At 31.5% G+C, this 13,151-nt stretch overlaps 3 protein-coding genes across 3 annotated transcripts; 1 reads left to right on the top strand and 2 right to left on the bottom strand.

Annotated features, from left to right (window-relative positions):
• Positions 1-4,398: 4,398 nt before the first annotated feature.
• Positions 4,399-5,344, bottom strand: Bm13400 (Uncharacterized protein; the record flags this gene model as incomplete). Its single annotated transcript, XM_043074185.1, has 2 exons — positions 4,399-4,456; positions 5,274-5,344. 2 exons carry the CDS (start codon positions 5,342-5,344, stop codon positions 4,399-4,401), a joined length of 129 nt encoding a protein of 42 aa, XP_042930119.1.
• A 1,684-nt stretch (positions 5,345-7,028) lies between these two features.
• Bma-eif-1.A (Uncharacterized protein) lies at positions 7,029-8,219 on the bottom strand (the record flags this gene model as incomplete). Its single annotated transcript, XM_001898752.1, has 4 exons — positions 7,029-7,237; positions 7,316-7,439; positions 7,574-7,737; positions 8,120-8,219. The coding sequence occupies 4 exons, from the start codon at positions 8,217-8,219 to the stop codon at positions 7,029-7,031; spliced, it is 597 nt and encodes a 198-aa protein (XP_001898787.1).
• A 1,725-nt stretch (positions 8,220-9,944) lies between these two features.
• On the top strand, positions 9,945-12,967 carry Bma-gkow-1 (Uncharacterized protein; the record flags this gene model as incomplete). Its single annotated transcript, XM_043074184.1, has 8 exons — positions 9,945-10,129; positions 10,509-10,677; positions 10,802-10,938; positions 11,198-11,353; positions 11,513-11,649; positions 12,208-12,386; positions 12,567-12,660; positions 12,753-12,967. 8 exons carry the CDS (start codon positions 9,945-9,947, stop codon positions 12,965-12,967), a joined length of 1,272 nt encoding a protein of 423 aa, XP_042930118.1.
• Between the last annotated feature and the right edge of the window lie 184 nt (positions 12,968-13,151).

Genomic DNA, 13,151 nt, shown 5'->3' with positions numbered 1-13,151 from the left:
GATAAAACAATTTTAAGTCCCAAAGTTGATCAGGAAGGCAACGAACGATTTACATTATCAAGTTCCAAAATGAGTACATCTGACTTAAAAATATGACATTCATGGGTTATTTCTGTTCGCAAATTGTAACAAAGAAAGTAAGCAATATGATACTTACCAAAAAAAGTTGGTTTTTCAGAAGCGAAATGGTACTGAAATTTTCCATAATTGAATAGGAGAGGTAGCAAAATATTTAAATATCTCATCATAGATTGTTCTTAATAACAGCACAAAATATATGAATTTGAGATGTCTGAAAATTCTATACTTTAAAATCTTTACAATTGCTATTCTCTTCTCATAGTATTATAAATATTACGTAAACAATATGACAAATCTGAAAAAGCTTAACTGACAATAAGATTTTATATCATTAAACTGATAAAAGCAGATATAATTGTATTTGTGTAACAACAGCATAGCAATAAGTACTAATTAACAACCATTACTGCGATACAAAATGTGACGAGGAAATAGTGTAAAGGAAAGGTGTATTTAAATCATTTAAAAGGATCCGGATGGTCAAGGCGTGACCAATGGCATCTAATAGCTGTGACTGGAAACTGGTTGCAGAGCTCATGCTTCAGCTTGATTTATCCCGAATCATTGATGTTCTTCTGTATTCCTCTGCTTCTCCCCATTTTTAACTTCATTTTCTTGCTCAGGTATGCCTTTTTTGATTTACTTCAGTATTCTATCTACATGGTTATCATATTGATTTATTTAGTAGTCTATTAATTTTTCAATTTATTGCATAACTATTTCAGATGTCCTTCACTCAGCATTAGTATTTAGAAGCAAACCGATCGAATGAATCCTATCAAATCAATTCTTCATCTAAATAAAAGCATCAAATGACTTTATTATTTTAAATCGAGTTGAGTAGTTTCGTTACCATAATATTTTGTTAATACTAATACACATACATAGAATCATTATAATATCTGTTGTTAGTTCCAAAGAAAAAATAAACAAATAAAATAAAATAAAGACTTTGCATTATTCAGCAATTCTCAGTTCAATATGCGATATAAATCGCATATTAATCTCGAAAATCACCAAAAAATTTAACATTTCCCGAAACTGCCAGATAAGATATTTATTATTTAGCATCAATAGTGGAATCATTTTATATTAGCTCAAATGACATGACAATTTTTAACTGTAATTGCCATGGGTTGTATCAGAAATTAAAGCTTTTTGATATTTTGGACAATTTTATTTAATCCGGCATATTAGAAGTAATGAAAGAGTGTGCTAATTGCAAGTTTTTACTAAATTTTAGCCATAACTGACTTGTATTAAACACTTGATAAACTGTTATACGAAAAGTCTTGCAGAAGATAAAGTTTGTAAAAAGAGTGAAGCTTAAAAAAAATTATTCCGTTGCAATGAGAAAAAAATTTTTCCGCAGGAAAAATTTGCTTTTTATTCAAAAGAAAAAATGAGAACCCCAGTTTATTGAGCAGTTCGTGTTTTTTTTTTCTTTTTGTTTATGCTGATATTTTTTCCTTTTCTTTTTTATACTTTAATTACTGAATCTTATACGGAAGAACCATTGGTCACTTAAACAGTAGCCATACCACATTTTTTTGGCGAAATAAAATTTAATACTTCAAATTGGATGATAGGTAAAGTAAAAAATAATTATCGTTTACAACAAATCATAAAAAAACTTCTGTACGAATGTCCGATATATTGCATGTAATGATGATATTTTTTTTTTTTTTGTTTTTAGATTACTGATTTCTTTATTTTTTTCATTCAAATTCTGCCCAGTGCTAAAAAATTAAGAAAATTTTAACGTTCAGTCATGAAATTATATTATAACAATGATTTAAGAGTTATTAAGGTTGCAGCAATGCAATGACGCTGATAATATTTCTGTAAACTCTGAAACAGGGCATTTCACTTAATCAAATCATATCATCTAAGATTATTGATATGTTAATTTATGTTTAAGTCCTTTAAAAGTATTTAAGTAGTTGAGAGTGTTATATATGCAAGATAGATTATTTACTTAATCAGTTTTTTTTTCTTGGATAATGAAAGGGAAACAACAGAAATTTTGAAGGACAAAAGTGATGCATTCATGTATGTGTAAACGGCAATATACATGTATTAGATATTATCTTTACTAAATAACTTTCTTATGCAGCAAAAATTATTATATCGATTTATTTAAAAATTTTTCATGCATTTTATAAATGTTATATCGGATGATCTTACCAGAGTAACCTTAATGCTACTCTTCTAGATACTGTCTTCTTTATTTCATCAGCAAATATCACCATTCTTCAAGATCAAAGATTCATTTCTTTTTCTATTTCCGTGTCGCTTGTTGAAACGTGTTTTATATAGTGAATGACAGCGATCTATGAGCATCTCCAATATAAATCAGCAAATCAGCCAACTACTGATCACGGATTGATAATTTGAATAACAATTTTATTGTTTCTGTTAATAATGGTTGAATAAAGATAAATTAGTAAATTGTAATAAAAATATGTAAAAAAAGAACAGTCTACGAGCAATCTTCAAGCGCTTAATACTTTTGTGAATCTAATTCAGATCACAAAATCATTTGAAAGTTTTAACACAATTCCTTACTTGCTTTTATCTCTATATTGCAATTTAATTCTTGGTTAGTTTAAATCCAGTGATTTGAAAATTTTCATTGACTAGTAGAATTAAACATTGCTTATTTTTTTTTTTTTTTTTTTATTGCTTATTTTCGAAATTTTGCCTGCTCACTGTATTATCAAAATATATTTTGTAAAGAAAATGCTAATAAATTAAAGTTTCAGTGGTCAAGAAAAAATGGATAAGATATTCATATTTCAAGTATTTGAAAAATGTTCTTTTGAAATTTTTTTGTTATCATTTTCAAATGGCAGCCATAATTCGTCTCACTGTTATAATTGATGACAATCTTACTTCTCTTCTTTGTCTCCTTTATTTTATCCCAATCCTTTTCGCCATCCAAAAAATTCTCTAAAAGGAAAAGTCTCCGTGAATGCTAAATAAAAAAAGATGTTAGCATGTTAATGCTAATAATAACTCTACCTGCGATTACTACAAAATGTCATTTGTTCCATTTCACAAATTCCAAATTTATATTGGATTTGTGCAGCAAGAACCGGAATTGTATCTTTGGAGTGATCAACTGCATTTGTCTATTCGAAGCACTCACTCAGTGGTTATGAATGAGCAGACATTCTTTAGGATGATCTTCCAGTGCAATAGTGTCGATGTTAGTAAGACGGAATCGATCACCACTAGTGATCATTGAAGTGAAAAGACTACCTTATGAACCACTATTGTACAGCTGAATTTGGCTCATTCAACAGACTGGTTGCTCAAAGAACACTTCCTAACAAGTAAATTTATCAATGAAAGCGATAAACTTGTAAAATAACATATAACATAGCTGAGAAATTCAAGAACATTTCATATGTTATAATATACTTCACACATAGAAATTAGAGAAAAATAATCATAACCGAGATTTCCCGATGGTGCAAATAATCTGATAAGTATTCCCACAATAGTATCGCTAATAACAACGTGAAATTGTGATGCGAAAGTAGAAATTATGAGATTAAACGCTAAAAACAGAGAATATATTTTCAAATTTATTAATTTTAAATTCAGAAATATTTTAGACTATTATGAAACGAAGCTTTGCATCAACTCTACTATCAGCAATATATAACCAATATACATAACCCGCATTAATGTTAACTGTTAATAACAGATGACAAAAATTATGCCAGAATATTATGCCTTCAAAATGCTATGCACAGTTATAAAGAGATGGAATACAACGGTAAGAAGAGAATGGCCGATATTTTCTGAATTAATTTGCTGGTCGATTAATATCATAAATATAAAATATGATAAATCAGAAAGCTTATCCATTTTGCACCGCTAGTAATTTTCTGTTCGACACTTTAAACATTAACTATGCAAAGTTTTTCCGTTAAAGAAATATGAATTTGATTGAAAATCCAGTGTTAGACCAAATGGATCGTCGAGAAGATATTAAACACTTCTAATGATAGAGCCAATTCTGTTCCACATTCTTCCAACTTTGTTCACATTTCGATCTATTTCTGACAATAAAAAGAACAAAAAAGTAATGCCAAAACAAAAGCTTAAATGCTTACATGGCTAACCGAAAATCAATTATTCCAGCTGTTGACTGTTATTCCGGAACAAATGTTCACGCTCCTGTCGCTGATGACTTAGTGCAAAAAGCCATAGTAGTGCTAAGAATATGGCAGTAAAGGAGATTAAGATGACGAAAAAATATGACATGCATGGCTTTCCTCTCATATTGCTCTTTTTAAAACTGTTTCACAGCACTTTCTTGTCATATTTTGGTTGACGTTTTATATGACGGTTGTGCTTGATGCTAAAAGTTACTTTCCTTTATCTCAGTTTCAAAAAAAGAAAAAAAAGTTAAAAGAAGTCTAGAATGAAAGCAAAGAAGTAAATGAAAATGTCAAAAGAAAGCAGTAAAAAGAAAAACTGCAAGGATGAATCTGTTTAGAACTGTCGCATATCTTACAGACTAAGGCGAAATAATTCTGTTCTCCTACTTATCCTACCGACTTTCAACAAATATTCTTGTCTGTAATTTTCACAGGGGCTATATAATGAAAAAATGGAAAATTTGATCATTATGGAGAAATATTTGGCGAAATGATCAAAAACATAAACCAACTTTTGTCATCGAATACATGAAAAACAGTGATTATCAACTTTATGAATTACTGAGTTATTGTTCCCTACAACACTCAACTTGAATACTTCCTTGCAGTATCAAAATAACAATAGTTCAACAATACTGATAGTATGACTGAGGGACTCATAATGAGTTAGACCATTTCAAAGAAATTCTTATAATTTTTACCACAATTATAAATTTTATCACAAAAATTATCAGTCAACAAACAAATGGTTTAAAAATTTTTTGATTGCATGAGAATGCAAAGTATTTCAAGGGATTTGAGTGGTACGAAATGTGCAGTCTAGCAAAAATGTGATATTTTAAGATGAAGATCAAATAATTTGCGTAAGAAAATTTCAAAAATGAAATTTTAATAATGAGGATTAATTATTAAGTAAGCAAAATAATTGCAATTATTATATTGATGAGAATTTTAAAAAAATGCAAAAACAAGTGAAGAAATCTGTATCAATGATATTCAAAAATAAATGAAATGCACCTGTATGTTATCCTTGGTACGAGTTTACGAAAACTGACAATTAGAAATATCTGAATTTTGTCTGGTAGCATTTTATTTTAGCGAACTGATTTTTGGAAGAAAAACAAAGGAATAGCCATTTGTTATGAAGGGGAGAATTTGTGGAAACACAACTGATACGATGGACATTGTTCCATTTCTTTCACTTTCCGAACGGTTAAAATGGTGGAAAAGTTGTAAATTTTTTTTTTCCCAATGTGGAAATTTCTTACCACTACATTAACATATTGTGCAGGGATTATTAAGCTATTTATGACTTTTTATCTCAATATGAAAAGAAAGAAAAAATACTGAAGCAAGCAGACTCATGGTTTAGCCCAGATCAATTTTTCACTCACAGTATGCTATCCCAGCGTTTTTCTTTCTTTTTTTTAAAATAATTTTAAAAGCAACAACTGTTTTGTGAATGGGAATATAAATGATGCAAAAATTTTCTAGCAATACTTCCTCAGTTCAGCTGTTCGCTTGAACCCTTATATCGATCCTATTATCTAATTATTACTGATGCTAAACTTACTAAGTTGGAACAAATAAATTTTGGTAAAACTGTAGAGATCGTTAAACAGAAATTTTCTTGAATTTCATAGTAAACGAACAATTGGAGAAATATAGTGTGTAGGTAGCATCATTAAACAATTCCTATTAAGCTACGTGAAAGTAGCCTTAGCAACAGTTTTTTCATTATTGTAAAATGAATTGCATTAGATGATGAATATGTGATTAGAAAACTTATAGAAAATTTCATGTTGCAGTGTTTGAGGCAATAGGAAACATATAAGATACATGGAGCAACTTCTTTTTCTAAGAAGTAACAATATAGAGCTAGTCCTATTTGCTCAATATCGCATCATATGGATAAAAACGTACGCTTTAAAAACTAAAAGCGTGACCTAATTCTAAGAATTTAGATGTTAGCTTTTAGTGAACTTTTGACTGTCTTACAATTAAACCGGTGTTAACTACTGTGCCAGTAACTTATACAGAATAGTTCATTACTATTATTTCGATTCCTCTACTGTTTGCAGTAGTTCCTACAGATTTTAGGTTTGTCTTACCCGATAGATTACTTTCTACCACACCACTAATTTTTGTACACAAAACGTACGAAAAAAAGTTTATCAATAGAACTTGAAAAATTAGTCATAGCGACACAATGTCAGAAATACTGGTGTTACTGCTCTGTGAGTCAACATTTAAAAAGTCCTTGAAAATTCATGAAAACAAGAATAGTACGAAGTACCTCAATCGCCACGTGCTAGGGATTCCTTTTTCCACGCGAATAAGACGTGCACTAAGAAAGTTAGAAATAATAGGCAAATCTTAGTTCGCCGTTAAATAGCCCAAATCTAATTTATACTCTTGTAGAGCTTAGAACTTTGAAGTCTCCCTCCAAAACGCAAGACTGAAAAGAAAGAGACTCATCGAATCAGGAAAATAAATTAATAGTAAGTCATAAATAAAATCAAACAATTATCACATTTCTCTTACAAGATATCAAGAATGAAGAAAATTTCAAGATATGAAAGTAGAAATATATAAAAGTAGCAGACGGATACAAATTGAATTCACAGCAGTACAAAATATTCAAAGATGGTGCAACTACAATCCGAGTTATAAAATTATAAACTTCGAGTATAAAGTCAGTATGGTGGGAAAAAGTGATCTAGAAAACCAGAACGTAGCAAAATATGCGCAACTGATAATGAGCTATTTTCATTACCATTTATTCTTTTTTTGGGGACGATCTCTTGCTCCTGGCTTAACATAACTTCTAGCCAATCTCTCTTCTGTTATTCTATCATCATCACTGTCTTCGCTTTCTTCCTCTTCATCGTCTTCATCTTCATCGGAATCAGATCCAATTGATGGAAGATCCTCATTACCAGAACCTTCATTATCTTCGTCTGACAGTGCACCCGTATCAGCTGGAATGAAAAAAAAAAAAAAAAAACAATAGGAATAAGACTGTTAAACAATCTTACCAAGGTAAGGAAGGAACGCACCGAATTCAACTCCACCCTCATCAAGATCATCACCGCCTTCATTCAATTTCGCATTTTCGGGTAACTGCCCACATGCTTTTAAATTCCTCGCTTCATCGGGATTGTATTTTAAAATAACATCAGCCTATAATAAGTATACATATTGATGAAAATTCATGTGTTCCAAACTAACAAGGGGAGAGGGAAAATGAAGGATATGCAAGATTATACTTATTTATCAACATGTAACACTAACTAGAAAATCTGTAAACAAATTACCTTATCATCCTGATAATCTCTAAGACCAATCAGTATAATATCGCCAGTGTTAATCCATACTTTTTTACGTAATTTTCCTCTAATATGACATAGTCGCGGTTTACCATCGAAGCAATTTGCATTCAGCCGACCGTTACCCAACATTTTAATTACTTGCGCATATTCTACAAAATTTAATGATGTCTGCGATTAGCCTAAAATTAGCAGATCTGAAAAACTTCAATGCTGTCCTTTCATAAGTACCTGCTTTCAAATTAATGGTTCCAGCAGCTAGTTAAAGCTGATATATAAAATCAATTACAAAGTGAATTCTTCATACTAAATAACCAGTGTTTTAAATTAAAACAAGTTTCAGTGATTTCTTTTGCAGTTACCTACTAAAAGAATTATGAAATACAGCACTAATTTTATACAACAATTAAAAGCTCTACAAGAAGTTTAATTTCTAATTTTTTTTTTATAAAACACAAACATAAAGCGCTTAAATAAAAAAAAAAAAAAACACAAACATAAAGCGAATGTTACATACTACTAAGGAAAACAAACCTTGTCCTGGTTCTTTATATATTAATTCTCTTTTCATTATGTCATTCTCATTTTTACCTCTCCGGCGATTTTTACCACCTTTTCCCTTATTCTTCGGCATTTTGCAGACTGTTCTGGAACCTGCCGCTTATGGATCAGTAATCTAGATCTCTGAAAACTTATTCAAATCATTTTAATTATTAAGAGGTAAAATATTCCAAATACAATAAACAAATTTCTACGATACATGATAAAAAACTGTTATTCTAATAAAATCAAAGTTTTATTTAGATAGAGCATTCTGATATCTACAAAAAAATCTGATTTGGAGGGAACAGGGACAACGGGGAATGTCGCTGAGCAACATCCAAGTTTTGGTCTATAAAGATCAGATCGGTAGCAGGCTGACCTGTGGGATTTAAAATTAGTAATCCGAAGCTGACATCGGAGTTATGAGGGAAGCAGGTGCTTTTGCGCTACTTGCGAACAGTGGAGGGAAGAAGATACAAACGAAGGAAGTTGCTGGATAAAAAGCATCATGGCTTTCCACATTTTCAATCACCATTAAACATCCATTTATGTGAACAAAAATATTTCAAAAATGTACTAAATACCAACTATTACGACATTATGTCTTTCCCCACTTAACCGAGCACCACATAAAAGAAGTACAAACCTGAAATTAAACTTGACAGTCAGGAGACGCAAAACTATCAAGCCTATCAAAGCGAAAAATTACGATGGAAATTAAACCCATCATCCGTAACCCGTAAAACACCAATCGGTCTACTACAAACCAAATTTTATCGGAATGATCTGCTGAGATCAACATACTTATCGATGAAATACAACAATATTATGCCTAAAATTGATAACTGAAGCGAATGTCTTTGCTTTCATTTCAGTAACAATGGGACCATAAAAGCCTACAGCTGCTACGATTATTGTTCCTTATGCAATCAGCAATTCTAGCAATACAACATGAGACAGATATAAAAACGTAATTAATCAGTTTCTACTCTCCTGTGCTGCCAAATTTCTCAAAGCTTTCCGAACCAATAGCCTCTCTGGCGTAATGAAATCGAAATATCGATTCTCGTTCGCTATTTGTTGGCTCTTTTTCTCTGTCTGTCATTGTTCCAATAGGCTAATCTATGAAGCAAAGGAATCCACCAACTTAAAGGACTGTACAATAAAGAAGTTCGCTAGGCCAAAGATTGGGCAGCAAAGAAATATGCCTGAATACTTCCCTCCGTCCAAAATGTAACTAAAAACATGAAACATAAGCGAAGCTCAGTCACCATGAATCTCTCATGAAAGTATTCATTGTGATGACACACAGAAATTTTCACATTGCTTCCTCATCAGAATACCCCAAAATCAGTGAGACGATACAACGAACCAATTTTTACGATAAACCAGTATGTGAGTTTCCGTGTGAATTCAGTGGATTAAATAGGAGCGATCGGATTTTCGGGATATTCCGGAGAAGACAGTGAACTTCTCTGAATTTGAGATTAGATGTGTTTGGTGTCTCGCTGTCGTCTAATTTTTAGTAATAACTATAGAAATGAACGTGTTCTCGATTTGAGAGGCAGTTTATCGTGGTCGTGACACTTCTTACACTTGGGATGTGTTGGAAGTTCACATATGTTATTTGAAAACGTGCCTTCATAACTTTCCAAATTGCGAATTCAGCGTCTTCTTTCTCTGATTTTCATTTTGTTTAATCTCGAAATTATCATTGTTATATCATTGGTAATTGTTATTTTTAGTGCCCACTGTATAAATGGCATTTGCATCTGAATATTCCTGTTCATTTGATATATCGGACGTTTCTAAAGATATGTTATGTAAAAAATCACCAGACGTGAGATTCACGATATCAACTCTTAAAAGGAATGTAGCATCGGTATCGAACAATAATGTTCTGCGAACTGAAAATTTTGGAAATGACGATGATGCAGAAGATGGAATAAATGAAAGTAAACGTCAGCGGCTTACATTTGTTAAAAATGGACAAATGATTGAGTATGTTAATTTTTATTTCAGTATATCAATATGTTCAATACCATTTTCCAAATCAGTTCATGTTTAAATTGCGTGAATTGGTGTTGTCATTTAAATCAGTTAAAGAGTAACTTAAATCAGTTAAAGACCATTCACTTTTAGGATATATTTTGTTTTTGTAGCATTGTTACATTTTAAGGATTACAGGTGAATACCGTTCTTGTGATTAGTTTATCTTTCATAATTGATTTAAATTGCATAAATATATTAGATTCGAGTTATCATTTGAGCCAGTTAAGGAGTAAGTTGAAAGTGCTAGTATGGTACCATTCACTTTTAGGATTTCTAGGGTAGAAATAATAACATGTTTATTTTTCTTTACAAAGCCCATTATTTTCAGATCAGGAGGAACACATAAGTCAGAAAGTAGTTTAGTTATACCAATGGCAATGCAGAAAGATTGGAGACTTGAGCGCCTGTTACAGATGAAAAGTGAGGGTAAATTAAAGGAGGAAGAGCTAGCGAAGCTGGAACTACTTGTTGAGTCTGCTTCGTTATTAACTCAGAAGGTAATTAGCTTTTAGCTTATTCATATCTCCGCATTGTTTTAAACTTCAGTTTTTTAATTATATTGTATGCAGCTAGCATCTTTCTTGAATAATCCTCATGTTTTTTCTATGACTGGTTTTGCAGAATGGAAATAAAGTTGATGGTGAAGTTAGTGATGTGGGTGCTGATTATGATTCAGTACCAATAGATGTATTTGGTCTTGCAATACTGAGAGGTTGCGGTTGGCGAGAAGGTGAAGGAATTGGTAAAACAAACAAGAAGTAAGTTTGTAACGTTATATTCATGAACTAGAATATGGACTCTGCTCAGTTTTATATAATTTTGTCTTAAAGTTTGTATATTTCGAGAGTTTGTTCTATTAAGTCAGTGATTGTTAAAGATTGTAAGTGATCTTTTTAGTTATTGGTAATATGATTCCAAAGAATAAAATTGTGCTGGAATTTTACAACTAGTAATACCTCCCATTGTTATCATGCTTTCTTGTTTGAGGTATCGCAATTAATGTTTTTTAATTTTCAGGGTAGTGCCTTTACGAATTTCAACCAGGAGGCCGAAAGGACTTGGATTAGGTGCTGCCATCATGTCAAAACCCATTAATAGTTTGAATTCAGATGCAGGAAAATTGGACTGCTTGAAGAAAGCATCACTTGTGAAAATTACTGGGGGAATATATAGGTAATGATAGCACTTTATAGAAAAAAGCTGATTAGATCTATAAAAAAAAATTTATATTTGCCTCGTATGTAGTGTAATTTTATTTTGTAATATTTCTATTCCTTTTTTTTTTTTTCTCTCTCTCTCTCTCTTTTAAATAATTTGTGAAATTTCTTAAAGGGATTTATATGGAAAAATTGAGAGTTTCGATGAAGATAACGCAAGCGTTATTGTTCGGCTTGCTCTGTGTGGAAAAAACGTTCGTGTTAGTCACTATGCTGTTATTTTGGTCACTGATGAAGAGTATGAACGAAAAGGCAAGAATAGTAATTATTTCGATTTAGTCTTTAAACCTAAAGGTAGTTAGGAGTTAGTTGGTGAGTCTTAATAAACTTTTCATTTTATATCCCCCATTTTTTCGTGAATCTGATGGATGGAACTTCTCATTATTATATTGTCTATTCAGCTAGAAAAGTCAGACATTATTCACCAGGAAAGTCGGTTTATTTATGGGGAAAGTCTGCTGACTGCATTACACATGATTATGTATTTGGCCAAGTTTATAACACCCCTACAATGCTTAGCATTGCTTCAAGATTGAACTAGCATCGAAGGGTTTGGTGGTTGTATATAAGTCTGAAGTTGGTATAGGGATAATAGTTTTTGAAATCGATGTTAGTAGTAGAGATAATAAGTCCATAATCGATATCCTAATAAAGCAAATTTGGAGAACTTCACAGTTTCAATATTTTGTTTACTGCACATAGTATTCATTACATACCAATTTAAGTGGAAGTGATGCTAGTCTTCATGTTGTTTGTTTTATGTCCTTTATTTGTGAAATTTTCAAAATAGTTATGGTATATGTTTTAAAGCTTCTCATGACAATGGCAAGCATTCAAATGGTAAAATCGGAATGGTGGATAATGAAGTGAAAATATCGCAGGAAAGGGATTACAAGAAACAGAAATCAGAAATTGTTATCAAACCAAATATAAAAGATATGTGGGCACGACCAGAACTCAAAGTGCGGTTCATCGATAAGAGGTTCAAGGTATCATGTTTTTTGAAGTGTTTCTGAAAGAACTGCTTTTTATTATTTCATGGCTGATTGAGTTACTGTTTGAATTAGTAATTTACCAAAATCCAGTATAAAACCCACAAGCAACCTATGTACTTTTAATACGTTTGATAGTGGATTCGTGAAGGTATTTGAAGATTCATATAATTTCAGAATGGAAAGCTCTATAATGAAAAGGTCCGAATTCTCGATGCAGCCAACCGTGAGAACTGCACTGTGGAGGACTCTTCTGGAAATAAATATTTCCGTAAGTTATTTTAGAGATGCTATTAACCACAGATTGTTCGATTTCATTCTATATTTTTTTATTAGCAAATCTTAATGTCCGTGCGTTTTTAGAAATCAGTGAACATTGGCTGGAAACAGTTATACCAAAAGCAATAGGCACAAAGTTGATGATTGTGAATGGCCAATTTCGTGGGAATATCGCAGTGTTGGAAGCAAGAGATAAGAAAAGGCATATGGTTATTGCTAGATTGATAACTACTGATGAAATTATTACTACCTCTTTTGATGATGCCTGTGAATATCTTGGTTCTTTTGATGAATTTTAGAATGTTATGATTACGGTAGTTCTAGTTTTCTTAATAGATTTTTTCATCATTTAAATTTGTTTACTTAAACCTGTAGTTATAAGTAGTAATGGATTCGATAAGCTTCTTGAAATTTTTTGTGGAAGCGACGGAATTCGAAAGAAGTTTCAATGTGATACTTTTCAATAATTGTGGGTTTTAGAAT

This window comes from Brugia malayi (assembly GCF_000002995.4).
Source record: "Brugia malayi strain FR3 genome assembly, contig: Bm_v4_ChrX_scaffold_001, whole genome shotgun sequence".
NCBI classification, from domain to species: domain Eukaryota; kingdom Metazoa; phylum Nematoda; class Chromadorea; order Rhabditida; family Onchocercidae; genus Brugia; species Brugia malayi.
Note: the sequence above shows the minus strand (reverse complement) of the source record. Positions and strands in the feature narration are given on the sequence as shown.